The 12965-nt window shown below is 37.9% G+C and overlaps 1 protein-coding gene across 1 annotated transcript in view; it reads left to right on the plus strand.

Moving 5' to 3' along the window:
• The window catches only part of EFCAB3 (EF-hand calcium binding domain 3), a 337832-nt gene that overhangs the window by 228253 nt on the left and 96614 nt on the right, over nt 1-12965 (plus strand). Inside the window, exons 104-109 of the mRNA XM_034640938.1 lie at nt 1095-1145; nt 1804-1908; nt 2696-2749; nt 3508-3612; nt 4504-4557; nt 5227-5331. Coding sequence (XP_034496829.1) covers nt 1095-1145; nt 1804-1908; nt 2696-2749; nt 3508-3612; nt 4504-4557; nt 5227-5331 — 474 coding nt within the window. The remainder of the gene's footprint in view (nt 1-1094; nt 1146-1803; nt 1909-2695; nt 2750-3507; nt 3613-4503; nt 4558-5226; nt 5332-12965) is intronic.

Consider the following 12965-nt stretch of genomic DNA (forward strand, 5'->3'; position numbering starts at 1 on the left):
AGGTGGCTACCGCTTCCCGGCGCCCTGACACGGCGGCTCCCTCCCCCTTCTGTTTAGCTTCCGATATCTGTGCGCGGTTTCACGGCTCCCCGCTTCGTACCTCGATACTCAGCGCTGGAGATGTTCATTTGTAGAGATCCAGATGTATCTTCCTGCGTCTCAGGCTGATTCCGTGGATATTCCTGCTGGTCTGGTACCTATCCAGCTCAACTCAGGGGACCGGCTGAAAAAGGTGTCCCCTACTCCTCCGCCATCTTAACCTCCCCTCCCAGCAGTGTTTTTAAAACTTCCTAGCACTGAGGTATTACCCAAAGAATACAAAAATACTCATTTGAAGGGATACATGAAGTGCGATATTTATAACAGCATTATCAACAACAGCCGAATTATGAAAAGATCCCAAATGTCCATCGACTGATGAATGGATAAAGAAGATGTGGTATGTATATATATACAATGGGATATTACTCAGCCATAAAAAAAGAATGAAATCTTGCCATTTGCAATGACATGCATAGAGCTAGAGAGAATTATGCTAAGCAAAATTAGGCAGTCAGAAAAGACAAATACCATATGATTTCAGTCATGTGCAATCGAAGAAACAAAGCAGACAATCAGGGGAAGAAAAGAGAGAGAAAAACCAAGAAACAGACTCTTAAGTATAGAGAACAAATTGATAGTTACTAGAGGGGAGGTGGGTGGGGAGATAGGTTAAATAGGGGATGGGGATTTGGAGGGGATTGATGGGGATTAAGGAGGGCACTTGTGATGAGCACTGGGTGATGTATGGAAATGTTGAATCAATAAATAATACACCTGAAACTAAAAACAAACAAACAAAAACTTCCTAGTTCTGCTATTATAGAATTTGGTATTTGATACTACAATTTCTTCTTCTGTGTTATATTTATTATGTTATATTTATTATGTTTAGAATTTGAACCTTCAATTCCACGCTTATCTGGGATACATTTATAGAACAAATTGGGATAAGTTTCTAAATTTCAGTGTTTTGTTCAACAATATAAAGTCTTCATAATGTTTTCTAGATCTGAGTCATTATGGCTGGGTCTCATTTGTATATTATCTTACAGATAAAAAGGTTAAACTGAACACACTCATGAAAACTGTAGAGCCATTCAGAGGTGAGTGAAAGCTTATAGGAAAAAGTCATCATAAGTAGCAATATTCTGATGCTTTTCTGTTATGCTTTTAAACATTTTGTTCCTTTAATACTGACATTATTATTCTTCTTGGTATATTAATGGTATCTTGTATACAATGATCCAGATTTGGGGCTATATGCTTTTTGAGCAAAACTACTGAATTTTTACGTCTTAGTAAAATCCCCTGTGTTCTCTGGAATTTTTTTCAAAAATGCATATCACTTTCCATTGTTTGAACAACCAAAAATCTGTGTTACCACAATAATTGGCATGATAAAACATTGGTATAAATCTTTTTTCTGAATACCTTATCGCATAGGCAAATAAAAAGTAATATAGATGCCATCTTTATAGAATTATTTATATAGTTGTTTATATAAGTGGTTCTGGTCTCTTATACAACTCCCATTTCAGAGTGTTGATTTATCCCACTTTTATTAGAGCATTCAAAAAGTATTTTTTTCCTTCCTAGAATTATGAAATTTAGTTCTGTTCTTGATATTCCCTTAGAGTCTTGACTCAGCAGTTGTATCAACCCTGCTCTCAATTCTGCAATTAAACTTAGATGAAATTCATAATTTAGAAGCATTCATCACTCTTGAGTTTTTCATCAGTCATAATTTCCATCTTTTCAAAGGAATCAAGGTTCATGTTGATGAAGTAGGTGATGTTTTGGAAAACATAGGGATAGAGCTCACGCCTAAGGAACTCTGGAAGCTGCTGAAAACTCTGCCAATTACTTGTGAGCATTTCTGATACTGCTGTGCCTTTAAGAGAATGTAGTTTGAGTGTATATATTGTTAGGGTAGGTGGGGAATCATTAAATATTTATTAAGTGTATATTTATATTCAGTATATTCATTGAGCACGTCTTAGGTTATGGGAATAAAGACAAAAATCCGTGCCCTCGTGGAGGCTGTTGTAGGGGATGGAGCTGACTCTACTGGGATTTAGCTTGAGAACTTCATAAAGAAATTAAGATTTTAAAATTGATAAATTTTAGTTTAGGATATTGACTTTGAAAAGTCTGACAGTCCTAAAGCATAGAGAGAAAAAAGTGGGGGGAAAAGAGGAAGTCAGGTAAAAAGTGTCAAATCAAAGAGATCCAAAGTTTCAGAACAATAAAATGGATAAATTTAAAATCTTACTCTATTATTTTCCCTTTATTCTTAAAACCAAGGAAGATAAGGATGTATGGATAAGAATTAGATAAATTTGTAAAGCCAATCATGTGACATGATTGTCTTTATGAAATAGTCTGGGGGCACCTGGATGGCTCAGTTGGTTAAGCGTCCAACTCTTGGTTTCAGCTAGGGTCATGCTCTTGGGGTCCTGGGATAGAGCCCAGTGTGGGACTCCGCACTCAGTGGGGAGTCTGCTTCCCCCCCCTCTCTCTCCCTCTGCCCCTACCCCCACTCACGCACTCTCTCGTTCTAAATTAAATAAGTCATTTTTAAAAAAAGTCTGTACTCTTGTTATGAGTTGCTGTGTCACTTTCTCCGTAAGATCAATTATGACTTTTCTTACAGCTGATGGAAGGGTGTATCGCAGTCGGTTGCTGGATGGTTTAAAGACTTTCCCAGGTGAGTGATAAGCGTAATAAGAAGTCAAGTAAAAATGAAATCTTGAAGTTTCACATTTCCTTTTGGAAATCCCTTTAATTGCTTAATGATAACAGTAGCTAATTTCTCTTGATTATAATGCCAGGCACTGTCCTAAATACTTTACCTTTAGCAACTCATTTAATTATCATAAAATTCCTAAGAGATATGTACTTATATTAGCACCATTTTACAGGTGGGAGATATTGACTCACTTGTGTAAGGTCACACAGTTTGAACACTGGAAGAGGATTTGAACCCATATTTCTAACCCCTCTGTTATATTTAAACAGTTATAATTATTAACCTTTTTCATTCCCCTTTATGAGTTATAACTTTATGACTTATAACTCAAGTTCAAGTAACCAGTAAATTTGTAGAAATAACTTACTGTTATAATGGCAGATTTCAAACTAAGTAGCCAGAATTATGGTTTCTGACATATTCCTCCATTATGAATAATAAATGAGGAATGAGTAATTGGCCTCATTTATTTTCTTTGCTTTAGATGTCTATAACAAATTGTAACAGAGTGTCTTATAACATGTGTAAGGGACATGTTCTTTTCTTCACATTCCCCAGCCCTGCCCCCTGCCATCTTAGTTGTGTGTTTTCCTTGAACATCTGCATTGCAACTTTGCTTTTCTCCCTCCCATCAGGGTTTGGTGCAAAAACTTAACTAGAATTCTTTTAATATTTTTAGGCATAATTTCACATTATTATTTCACCTCTTTATTAAGGCGGGAAAATTTTAGAGAATAAAATAGAAACCATTTTGGAAAACTTGAACTATGACCTTGAAAAGAAAGAAATCCAAGATCTACGCAATCATCTGAAAAGTGACAGTGAGTATTTCATTTACCACTTAACACTTCCTGTCAGAAAAATTTTTGAAATCTTCTCATGAAATCTGAGTACTCTTATTCAGCTTCACTTAGAAAAAAGTACTTAGAAAGTTATAATCCTCAAAGATGAGAAATATGACTTCTGGTTTTATTCTCAATATTGTCAGAGGACCAATAGGGCACTGGTAGATTTAAATTTAGCTAGGAGAAACAAAACAGCAGTTCAGAGGAAAACAATAGAAGTTAGTGAAATAGATGTCAGAAGAGGTCAGAAATTGGCAAAACCAAATGAGGAGGTAGAAAAGGTTTGGAATTGTTTGTTATGTAAAATACAACTAGAGGCAATCATATTCTCATTTAACAAATATGAATGTCATGTTGGGTTGAAATAGAGACTCAGTGATATCTCACTTTAGACCAATAATATGGCACCAAAGAGATATCCATTAAGTGAAGAGGATCAAATGGAAAAGAATTAAAGAATTAAAGATCTAATTTAGTGTTTGTTAAAACACCCTCTTTAGACTTTTATAATGTGGTTGGATATAAAAGAAAATGTTTAAATCAACAAATTTCCGCTACCTAAGGAATGACAACTTAGAAAATTTCATGAAAAAAAGGGATCCTGGGGCGCCTGGGTGGCACAGCGGTTAAGCGTCTGCCTTCGGCTCAGGGCGTGATCCCGGCGTTCTGGGATCGAGCCCCACATCAGGCTCCTCTGCTGTGAGCCTGCTTCTTCCTCTCCCACTTCCCCTGCTTGTGTTCCCTCTCTCGCTGGCTGTCTCTATCTCTGTCAAATAAATAAATAAAATCTTTAAAAAAAAAAAGGGATCCTATTCCCAGTGGCAGTACATATTTTGTTAACATATTGATTTATGATTTGTATTTCAGATAATGGAAAGATTGCACTGAACTCCTTTATGGGTACAGCAAATTTATTTTCTGGTGAGTGAGAAGTAATGATGAAAAGATGTAAAATCAAGATCCTTTGTTGTATGTACATACCATATTTTAATTGTATATCCCAGTATTCCAAAACTATACACAAGTCTTATTTTACCAGTATGCTGATGACGTTTGTTTTTAAGAATATAGATGGATTGGGGCACCTGGGTGGCTCAGTCGTTAAGCGTCTGCCTTTGGCTCAGGGCGTGATCCCAGAGTCCTGGGATAGAGCCCCACATCAGGCTCCTCTGCTATGAGCCTGCTTCTTCCTCTCCCACTCCCCCTGCTTGTGTTCCCTCTCTCGCTGGCTGTCTCTCTCTCTCTGTCAAATAAATAAAATAAATCTTTAAAAAAAATAATATAGATGGACTTTTTATTACCTGTGGTTTTAGAAGTATCATTTTTTTTAAGAAAAAATTTTTATTTATAGGCTGGTTGGCTTGTCCCTGTTTTTTTTTTAAAAGCATTAATAAAAGCATTCTTTTGACAAGGCTTAAAGGAAACATGTTATCTTTTAACCCCTTCTTGTGATGCAGTTAGATAGGCCTCATTGTGTCCTTGCTTTTCTGCAGTTACATCTAGCGAGTTGAGATACTGCTGTTTTATTATAATTATCTTAGAGTTGTTATATATGAATATTCACATACCATATTTCCCATCTTTTTAAAGGTAGTAAAATTAATGCCAGTGACACACAACTTTATCTGAAAAATGTAGGAATTGAATTAACAAGGAGAGAAAGCCAGGAGCTGCTGAACATACTGCCATTGGATGGTAAGCATTTCAGGCATTGCAGTGGATTTCAGAGAATATTGAGTTATTGTATTAAATTCTAGAAGTGTAACTCTTTAAAGTGCTATTAAAATTTTTTAAAGGAATGACATCAGCAACATGGCATGTAAGTTGTTCTCTCCTCTTTAATCGCCCCTTTTAATCAATGAATTGGACACCCACACACAAACAGGAGTGCCTGTGTGAGTGTTTTGGGGACTAACACCTTACTCCAAGGGACCCAGGAGGAGCCTCGCTCACCAGCTTAACTGGTAAGAAACAGGCAACCTCTGTACAGGGCCCCAGAACCAACACAGTCAGCAAAATTGCCTACACCTCTCTCACTGCTGTCAGGCAAAGATCAGGTGAGTGCTGACCCAGGCATGAGAACTTTCAGAAGTCCAGCCTTCCTGGAGGGAGACTCCAGCACACCATCAGAGAAAACGAAACAAAGAAAAAGATGAGTTTGTTTGCTGCTGAGGCAGTGAGAGAAACTTTCCCGGCACCACTCTCCCCCAAGGGATTGATACATTGGCCACAGTGACCTCTCCCACACGGGAAAGGAAAGCAATGAGTGCGTGCTTGGCTACCCCAGCAGAGCAGGACCAGCACCTAGAGAACTAAGGTGGGAGCTCTCTGACTGGCAAAGAGGCAGAGATGAATTTCAGTTGACATTAAAAAGATTGCGCTCAGCAGGAAGTCAACCCATGAGCCTCTGGGAGTACAATACCTTGGGATCGCCCTGTAGTTGTTAGGCATCCCCAGTGCTCAAATGCTAAGCCCACACCTCCCCCTATTCTGCTGCTTGCTCCTTGTGCAAGGTCACAGGTGTACTCCTGAGCGAGATACAGTAATCATGCTCAGAAAACAAGCTACCAGGAGTCGCAAGGGGGAAAACCATAAACTTAAGCTATAGCGCCACCTAGTGGAAAACAAAAGTTTTCAATAGCCAACCTGGTACATTATAAGAACCAGGAAAAAATATAAAAGCTTAAAATTTCGCCACAAAGGCATTCTGACAAGTGTAAGGTAACATCTCCTTGTGGTTCTGATTTGCATTTCCCTGAGATACCACTTTACACCCGTCAGAATGGCTAGAGTCAAAAAGACAAAAAATAACAAGTGTTGACAAAGATGTGGAGGAAAAGGAACCCTCGTGCACTGTTGGTGGAAATGTAAATTGGTGCAGCCATGGTGGAAAACAGTATGGAGGTTCCTCAAAAAATTAAAGGTAGAAGTACATATGATCCAATAATTCCACCGCTGGGTATTTACCCAAAGAAACAAAAACACTAATTTGAAAAGGTTTGTGCACCCTTATGTTTATTGCAGCATTATTTACAATAGTCAAGCTATGGAAACAGCCCAAGGTTGATAGATGAATGGATGAGGATGATGTGGTATATATATGTATACACACACACACACACACACACATGTGTATACACACACACACACATATATATACACACACACACAATGGATTATTACTCAGCCATAAAAAAAATGAGATCTTTCCATTTGCAGCAACATGGATGGACCTAGAGGGTATTATGCTAAGGGCATTATGCTAAGTGAGGTAAGTCAGACAGAGAAAGGCAAATACCATTTGATTTCACTCATGTGTGAATCGGAAAAAAAAGATTAAACAAACAAAAAGCAGAATGAGACCTATAAATACAGAGAACAAACTGATGGTTGCCAGAGGGGGGAAGGCAGGAGATGGGTAAAATGGGTAAGGGGGAATACAGTAACTGGAGATACAGTCATCCAGTTATGAAATGAATAAGTCACAGGTACAGCATAGGGAATATAGTCAATGGTATTATAATAGCATTGCATGGTGACAGACAGTAGCCACATTGCGGTGAACATATCATAACATATAGAGTTGTTGAATCACTATGTTGTATACCAGAAACTAACGTAACATATGTCAGCTATGCTCAACTTTTTGAAAATTGGAAAAAATTAAAATTAAATTTAGCTACAAAGTGAACAAGAAGAGTCAAGGAAGCATACCTTCACAAGGATGAAGTAAAAACTCGTAATAACAACACCATAGACTATAACACCCCATCTGAAGGTAATAGGCAAAGAGTTAAGTAGGTGTCTGCTTCTTCAAATGCAAAAGCAGTGGGGCACCTGGGTGGCTCAGTGGGTTAAGCAGCCAGCTCTGTTTTTTTTTTTTTAAAGATTTTATTTCTTTATTTGCCAGAAAGAGAGTGCAAGCACAAGTAAGGGGAGCGGCTGGCAAAGGGAGAAGCAGGTTCCCCGCTGAGCAGGGAGCCCAAAGCAGGACTCAATCCCAGGACCCTGGAATCATGACCAGAGCCAAAGATAGATGCTTAACCGATGGAGGCACCCAGGTGTCCCAAGCAGCCAGCTCTTGATTTCCGCTCAGGTCATAATCTCAGGATCCTTGGATTGAGCCCCACATGGGGCTCTGGGATCAGTGGGGAATCTGCTCTAGAATTCTCTTTCTCCCTCTCCTTCTGCCCCTCCCCCTGCTTGCTCTCTATTTGTCTCTGAAATACATAAGTAAATCTTTTTTAAAAAACGCAAAAGCAGCAATACATAGCTACAGGGAATATTTAAAATCAAGGAAATATGACATCACAAAAAGAAAATTATAATTCTCCAGCAACTGAGCTCTAAGGCATGCATATTGAGATCTAATGGAAAAAGAATTCAAAATAATTGTTTTGAAGAAATTCAGTGAGCTACAAGAAAACTCAGAAAGAAATTCAATGAATTCAGGAATAAAATGTATGAACATGATGAGTTCTTTACCAAAGAAATAGAAATTATGGGGAAAAGAACCAAACAGTAATTCTGGAGCTGAAGAATTCAGTGAATGAGATGAAGAATGCAATTGAATGCATCAGTAGCAGGGCATACAAGATGGAAGAAAGAATAAATGTCTTAGAGGATAGAAATTTTGAAATAACATAGAAGAAAAGAAGCAGATTTTTAAAGATCAAAGAAAGCCTATATGTGAGCTACAGAGTTCCATCAAAAGACAAATACTAGACTAATCAGTCTCCAGAAGAAAAAAAAGGGGAAAGGGGGCAGAGAATTTATTTAAAGAAATAATAGCTAAGAGGCACCTGGGTGGCTCAGCTGGTTAAGTGTCAGACTCTTTTTTTTTTTAATTTTATTTTATTATATTGTGTTAATCACCATACAGTACATCCCCAGATTCCGATGTAAAGTTTGATGCTTCATTAGTTGCGTATAACACCCAGTGCACCATGCAATACGTGCCCTCCCTACTACCCATCACCAGGCTATCCCCTTCCCCCACCCCCTCCCCTCTGAAGTCCTCAGTTTGCCTCTCACAGTCCATAGTCTCTCATGTTTCATTCCCCCCTCTGATTACCCCCCTTTTCTTTATCCCTTTCTTCCCCTACCGATCCTCCTAGTTCTTATGTTCCATAGATGAGAGAAATCATATGATAATTGTCTTTCTCTGCTTGACTTATTTCACTTAGCATTATCTCCTCCAGTGCCGTCCATGTTGCAGCAAATGTTGAGAATTCGTTCTTTCTGATAGCTGAGTAATATTCCATTGTATATATGGACCACAGCTTCTTAATCCAGTCATCTGTTGAAGGGCATCTCGGCTCCTTCCATGATTTGGCTATTGTGGACAATGCAGCTATGAACATTGGGGTGCATATGGCCCTTCTCTTTACTACGTCTGTATCTTTGGGGTAAACACCCAGTAGTGCAATGGCTGGGTCATAGGGTAGTTCAATTTTTAACTTTTTAAGGGACCTCCACACTGTTTTCCAGAGTGGCTGTACCAACTTGCATTCCCACCAACAATGTAGGAGGGATCCCCTTTCTCCACATCCTCTCCAACAATTGTTGTTTCTTGCCTTGTCTATCTTTGCCATTCTAACTGGCGTAAGGTGGTATCTCAGTGTGGTTTTGATTTGAATTTCCCTGATGGCTAATGATTTTGAACATTTTTTCATGTGTCTGTTAGCCATTTGTATGTCTTCATTGGAAAAGTGTCTGTTCATATCTTCTGCCCATTTTATGATTTGTTTATTTGTTTCTCGTGTATTGAGTTTGAGAAGTTCTTTGTAGATCTTGGATACCAGTCCTTTATCTGTGGTGTCCTTTGCAAATATATTCTCCCATTCCGTGGGCTGTCTCTTAGTTTTTTTGACTGTTTCCTTGGCTGTGCAGAAGCTCTTTATCCTGATAAAGTCCCATAAGTTCATTTTATCTTTTATTTCTCTTGCCTTTGGAGATGTGTCGTGAAAAAGGTTGCTCTGGCCGATGTCATAGAAGTTGTTGCCTATGTTCTCCTCTAGAATTTTGATGGATTCCTGTCTCACATTGAGGTCTTTCATCCATTTGGAGTTTATTTTTGTGTATGGTGTGAGAGAGTGGTCAAGTTTCATTCTTTTGCATGTAGCTGTCCAATTTTCCCAGCACCATTTATTGAAGAGACTGTCTTTTTTCCACCGGATGTTTTTTCCTGCTTTATCAAAGATTAGTTGCCCAAAGAGCCGAGGGTCCATTTCTGGGTTCTCTATTCTGTTCCATTGGTCGATGTGTCTGTTTTTGTGCCAGTACCATGCTGTCTTTGTGATCACAGCTTTGTAGTACAGCTCGAAATCCGGCATTGTGATGCCCCCAGCTTTGTTTTTCCTTTTCAACAGTTCCTTGGAGATTCGGGGCCTTTTCTGGTTCCATACAAATTTAAGGACTATTTGTTCCAGTTCTTTGAAAAATGTCCTCGGTATTTTGATCGGGATAGCATTGAAAGTGTAGATTGCTCTGGGTAGTATGGACATTTTAACTATGTTAATTCTTCCAATCCATGAGCATGGAATATTTTTCCATCTTTTTATGTCTTCCTCAATATCTTTCAAAAGTGATCTATAGTTTCTAGCATATAGGTCCTTTACGTCTCTGGTTAAGTTAATTCCAAGGTAACGTATGGTTTTTGGTGTTATTGTAAATGGGATGGATTCCCTAATTTCTCTTTCTTCAGTCTCGTTATTCGTGTATAGAAATGCAACTGATTTCTGGGCATTGATTTTGTATCCTGCCACCTTACTGAATTGTTCTATAACTTCTAATAGTTTGGGAGTGGATTCCTTTGGGTTTTCCATATAGAGTATCATGTCATCTGCAAAGAGAGACAGTTTGACTTCTTCTTTGCCGATTTGGATACCTTTGATCCCTTTTTGTCTTCTGATTGCTGTTGCAAGGACTTCTAGTACTATGTTGAATAATAGTGGCGAGAGTGGGCATCCTTGTCGTGTTCCTGATCTTAAGGGAAAGGCTTCCAGCTTTTCCCCATTGAGAATAATGCTTGCAGTAGGCTTTTCATAGATGGCTTTTATGAGATTGAGAAATGTACCCTCTATTCCTACACTCTGAAGGGTTTTAATCAGGAAAGGATGCTGTATTTTGTCAAATGCTTTTTCTGCATCCAGCAAAGTTATCCTTTACATATGGAGGGGGAATAAAGGCTTTCCCAGACAAACAAAAGCTGAGGGAGTTTGCCACTAATAGACCTTGCAAGAAATGCTGAAAGGAGTTATTAAGCTGAAATGAGAAGACACTAACCAATAACATGAAAACTTAAAATGTACACAACATACTGGTAAAGGTGAAAAATATACAGTTAGACTTAGAAAACTCTAATGCTACAATAGGATGGTATGTTAATCACTCAATGTAGCATAAAGGTTAAAAGAAGAGTAGTAAAAATAACGAGCTACTATACATTGTTAACAAACACATATTAAAAATAGGTAAATAGTGGCATCAGTGATATGAAAGGGAGAAGTATAAGGATGAAGTCTTTGCTGGTGATTGAATTAAGTTGCTATAATCCTAAAGTGGACTGTTTTATCTATAAGATATTTTATGTAAACCTGTGGTGTCACAACAAAACAAAAACCTAAATTAAATTTAGATGAATTTAAAAGATAAAAAGAGGGGAATCAGGGGACACCATCACTGAAACTCACCAATTCACAAAGGTAGGCAGAAACAGAGGGGAAAAGAAACAATGGAACTACAAACAGCCAGAAAGCAATGAATAAGATGGCATTAGTAAATCCTTACATACCAATAATTACTCTAAATGTGAATGGATTGAATTCACCAATCAAAAGTGATTGGATGGATAAAAACAAGATCCAACTATATGCTGCCTACAAGAGACTCACTTCAGCTTTAAGGACACACAGAGGCTCAAGTGAAAAGATGAAAAAAGGCATTTCATGTGAGTAGAAACCAAAAGAAAGCAGGTATAGTTATGATTATATCAGATGAACTAGATTTTAAACCAAAAATGGTAACAAGAGACAAAGTCATTATATAATGATAAGGGGATAAAATCATTAAGAAAGTATAACAATCATACATATATACAAACCCACCATCAGAGCATCCAAATATATTAAGCAAACACTAACAGATCCAAAGGGAGAAATAGACAACAATACAATAATAGTAAGGAACTTGAATGCTCTGCTTTCAGTAGTGAAATAAGTACATTTTCCAAAGACAATGGTATGAAACTAGAAATCAACAACATGAGGAAAGCTGGAAAATCTACAAATATTTGGAAACCAAATAACACACTCTTGGCGAATCAATGAGTTGAAGAAATCAAAGGGAAATCTAAGAATACCTTGAAACACATGAAAATGGAAATATACCATACCAAAACCTATGGAATGCCTTAAAAGCTGTTCTGTTAGAGAAGTTTAGATAAATGAATATGTCAAGAAATTAGAAAGATCACAAATAAGCAATCTAACTTTACACCTAAAGGAACTAGAAAAAAAAAGAACAAGCTCAAATTTAGCAGAAGGAAGAAATATCAGAGTGTGAAGAGTGAAAGTTTGCCTTCTTCTTTGGCAGTCTGGATGCCTTTTATTTCTTTTTGTTGTCTGATTGGTGTGGCTAAGACTTCCAGTACTGTGTTGAACAACAGTGATGAAAGTGGACATCCCTGTCGTGTTCCTGACCTTACGGGAAAAGCTGTCAGGTTTTCCCCTTTGAGGATGATATTGGCTATGGGTCTTTCATATATGGAGTTTACAATGTTGAAGAATGTTCCTTCTATCCCTGCTTTCTTTAGGGTTTTTATCAAGAAAAGATGCTGTTTTTTGTCAGATTCTTTTTCTCCATCTATTGAGAGGATCATATGGTTCTTATCCTTTCTTTTGTTAATGTGGTGTATCAACGTTGATTCATTTGTGGATGTTGAACCACCCCGGCAGCCCAGGAATAAATCCCACTTGGTTGTGGTGAATAATCCTTTTAATGTACTTTTGGATCTGATTGGCTAGTATCTTGTTGAGGATTTTTGCATTTATGTTCATCAGGGATATTGGTCTGTAATTCTCTTGTTTAGTGGGGTCTTTGATTTTGGGATCAAGGTAATGCTGACCTCTTAGAATGAATTTGGAAGTTTGTGGAAGAATGAAACTGAACCACTTTCTTACACCATACATAAGGATAAACTCAAAATGGACAAAAGACCTAAATGTGAGACAGGAATCCATCAAAATCCTAGAGGAGAACATGGGAACAATCTCTTTGACCTCAGCTGCAACAACTTCCTACTAAACATGTCTCCAGAGGCTAGGGAA

The sequence above is a fragment of the Ailuropoda melanoleuca genome, chromosome 13, assembly GCF_002007445.2.
Source record: "Ailuropoda melanoleuca isolate Jingjing chromosome 13, ASM200744v2, whole genome shotgun sequence".
NCBI lineage: Eukaryota > Metazoa > Chordata > Mammalia > Carnivora > Ursidae > Ailuropoda > Ailuropoda melanoleuca.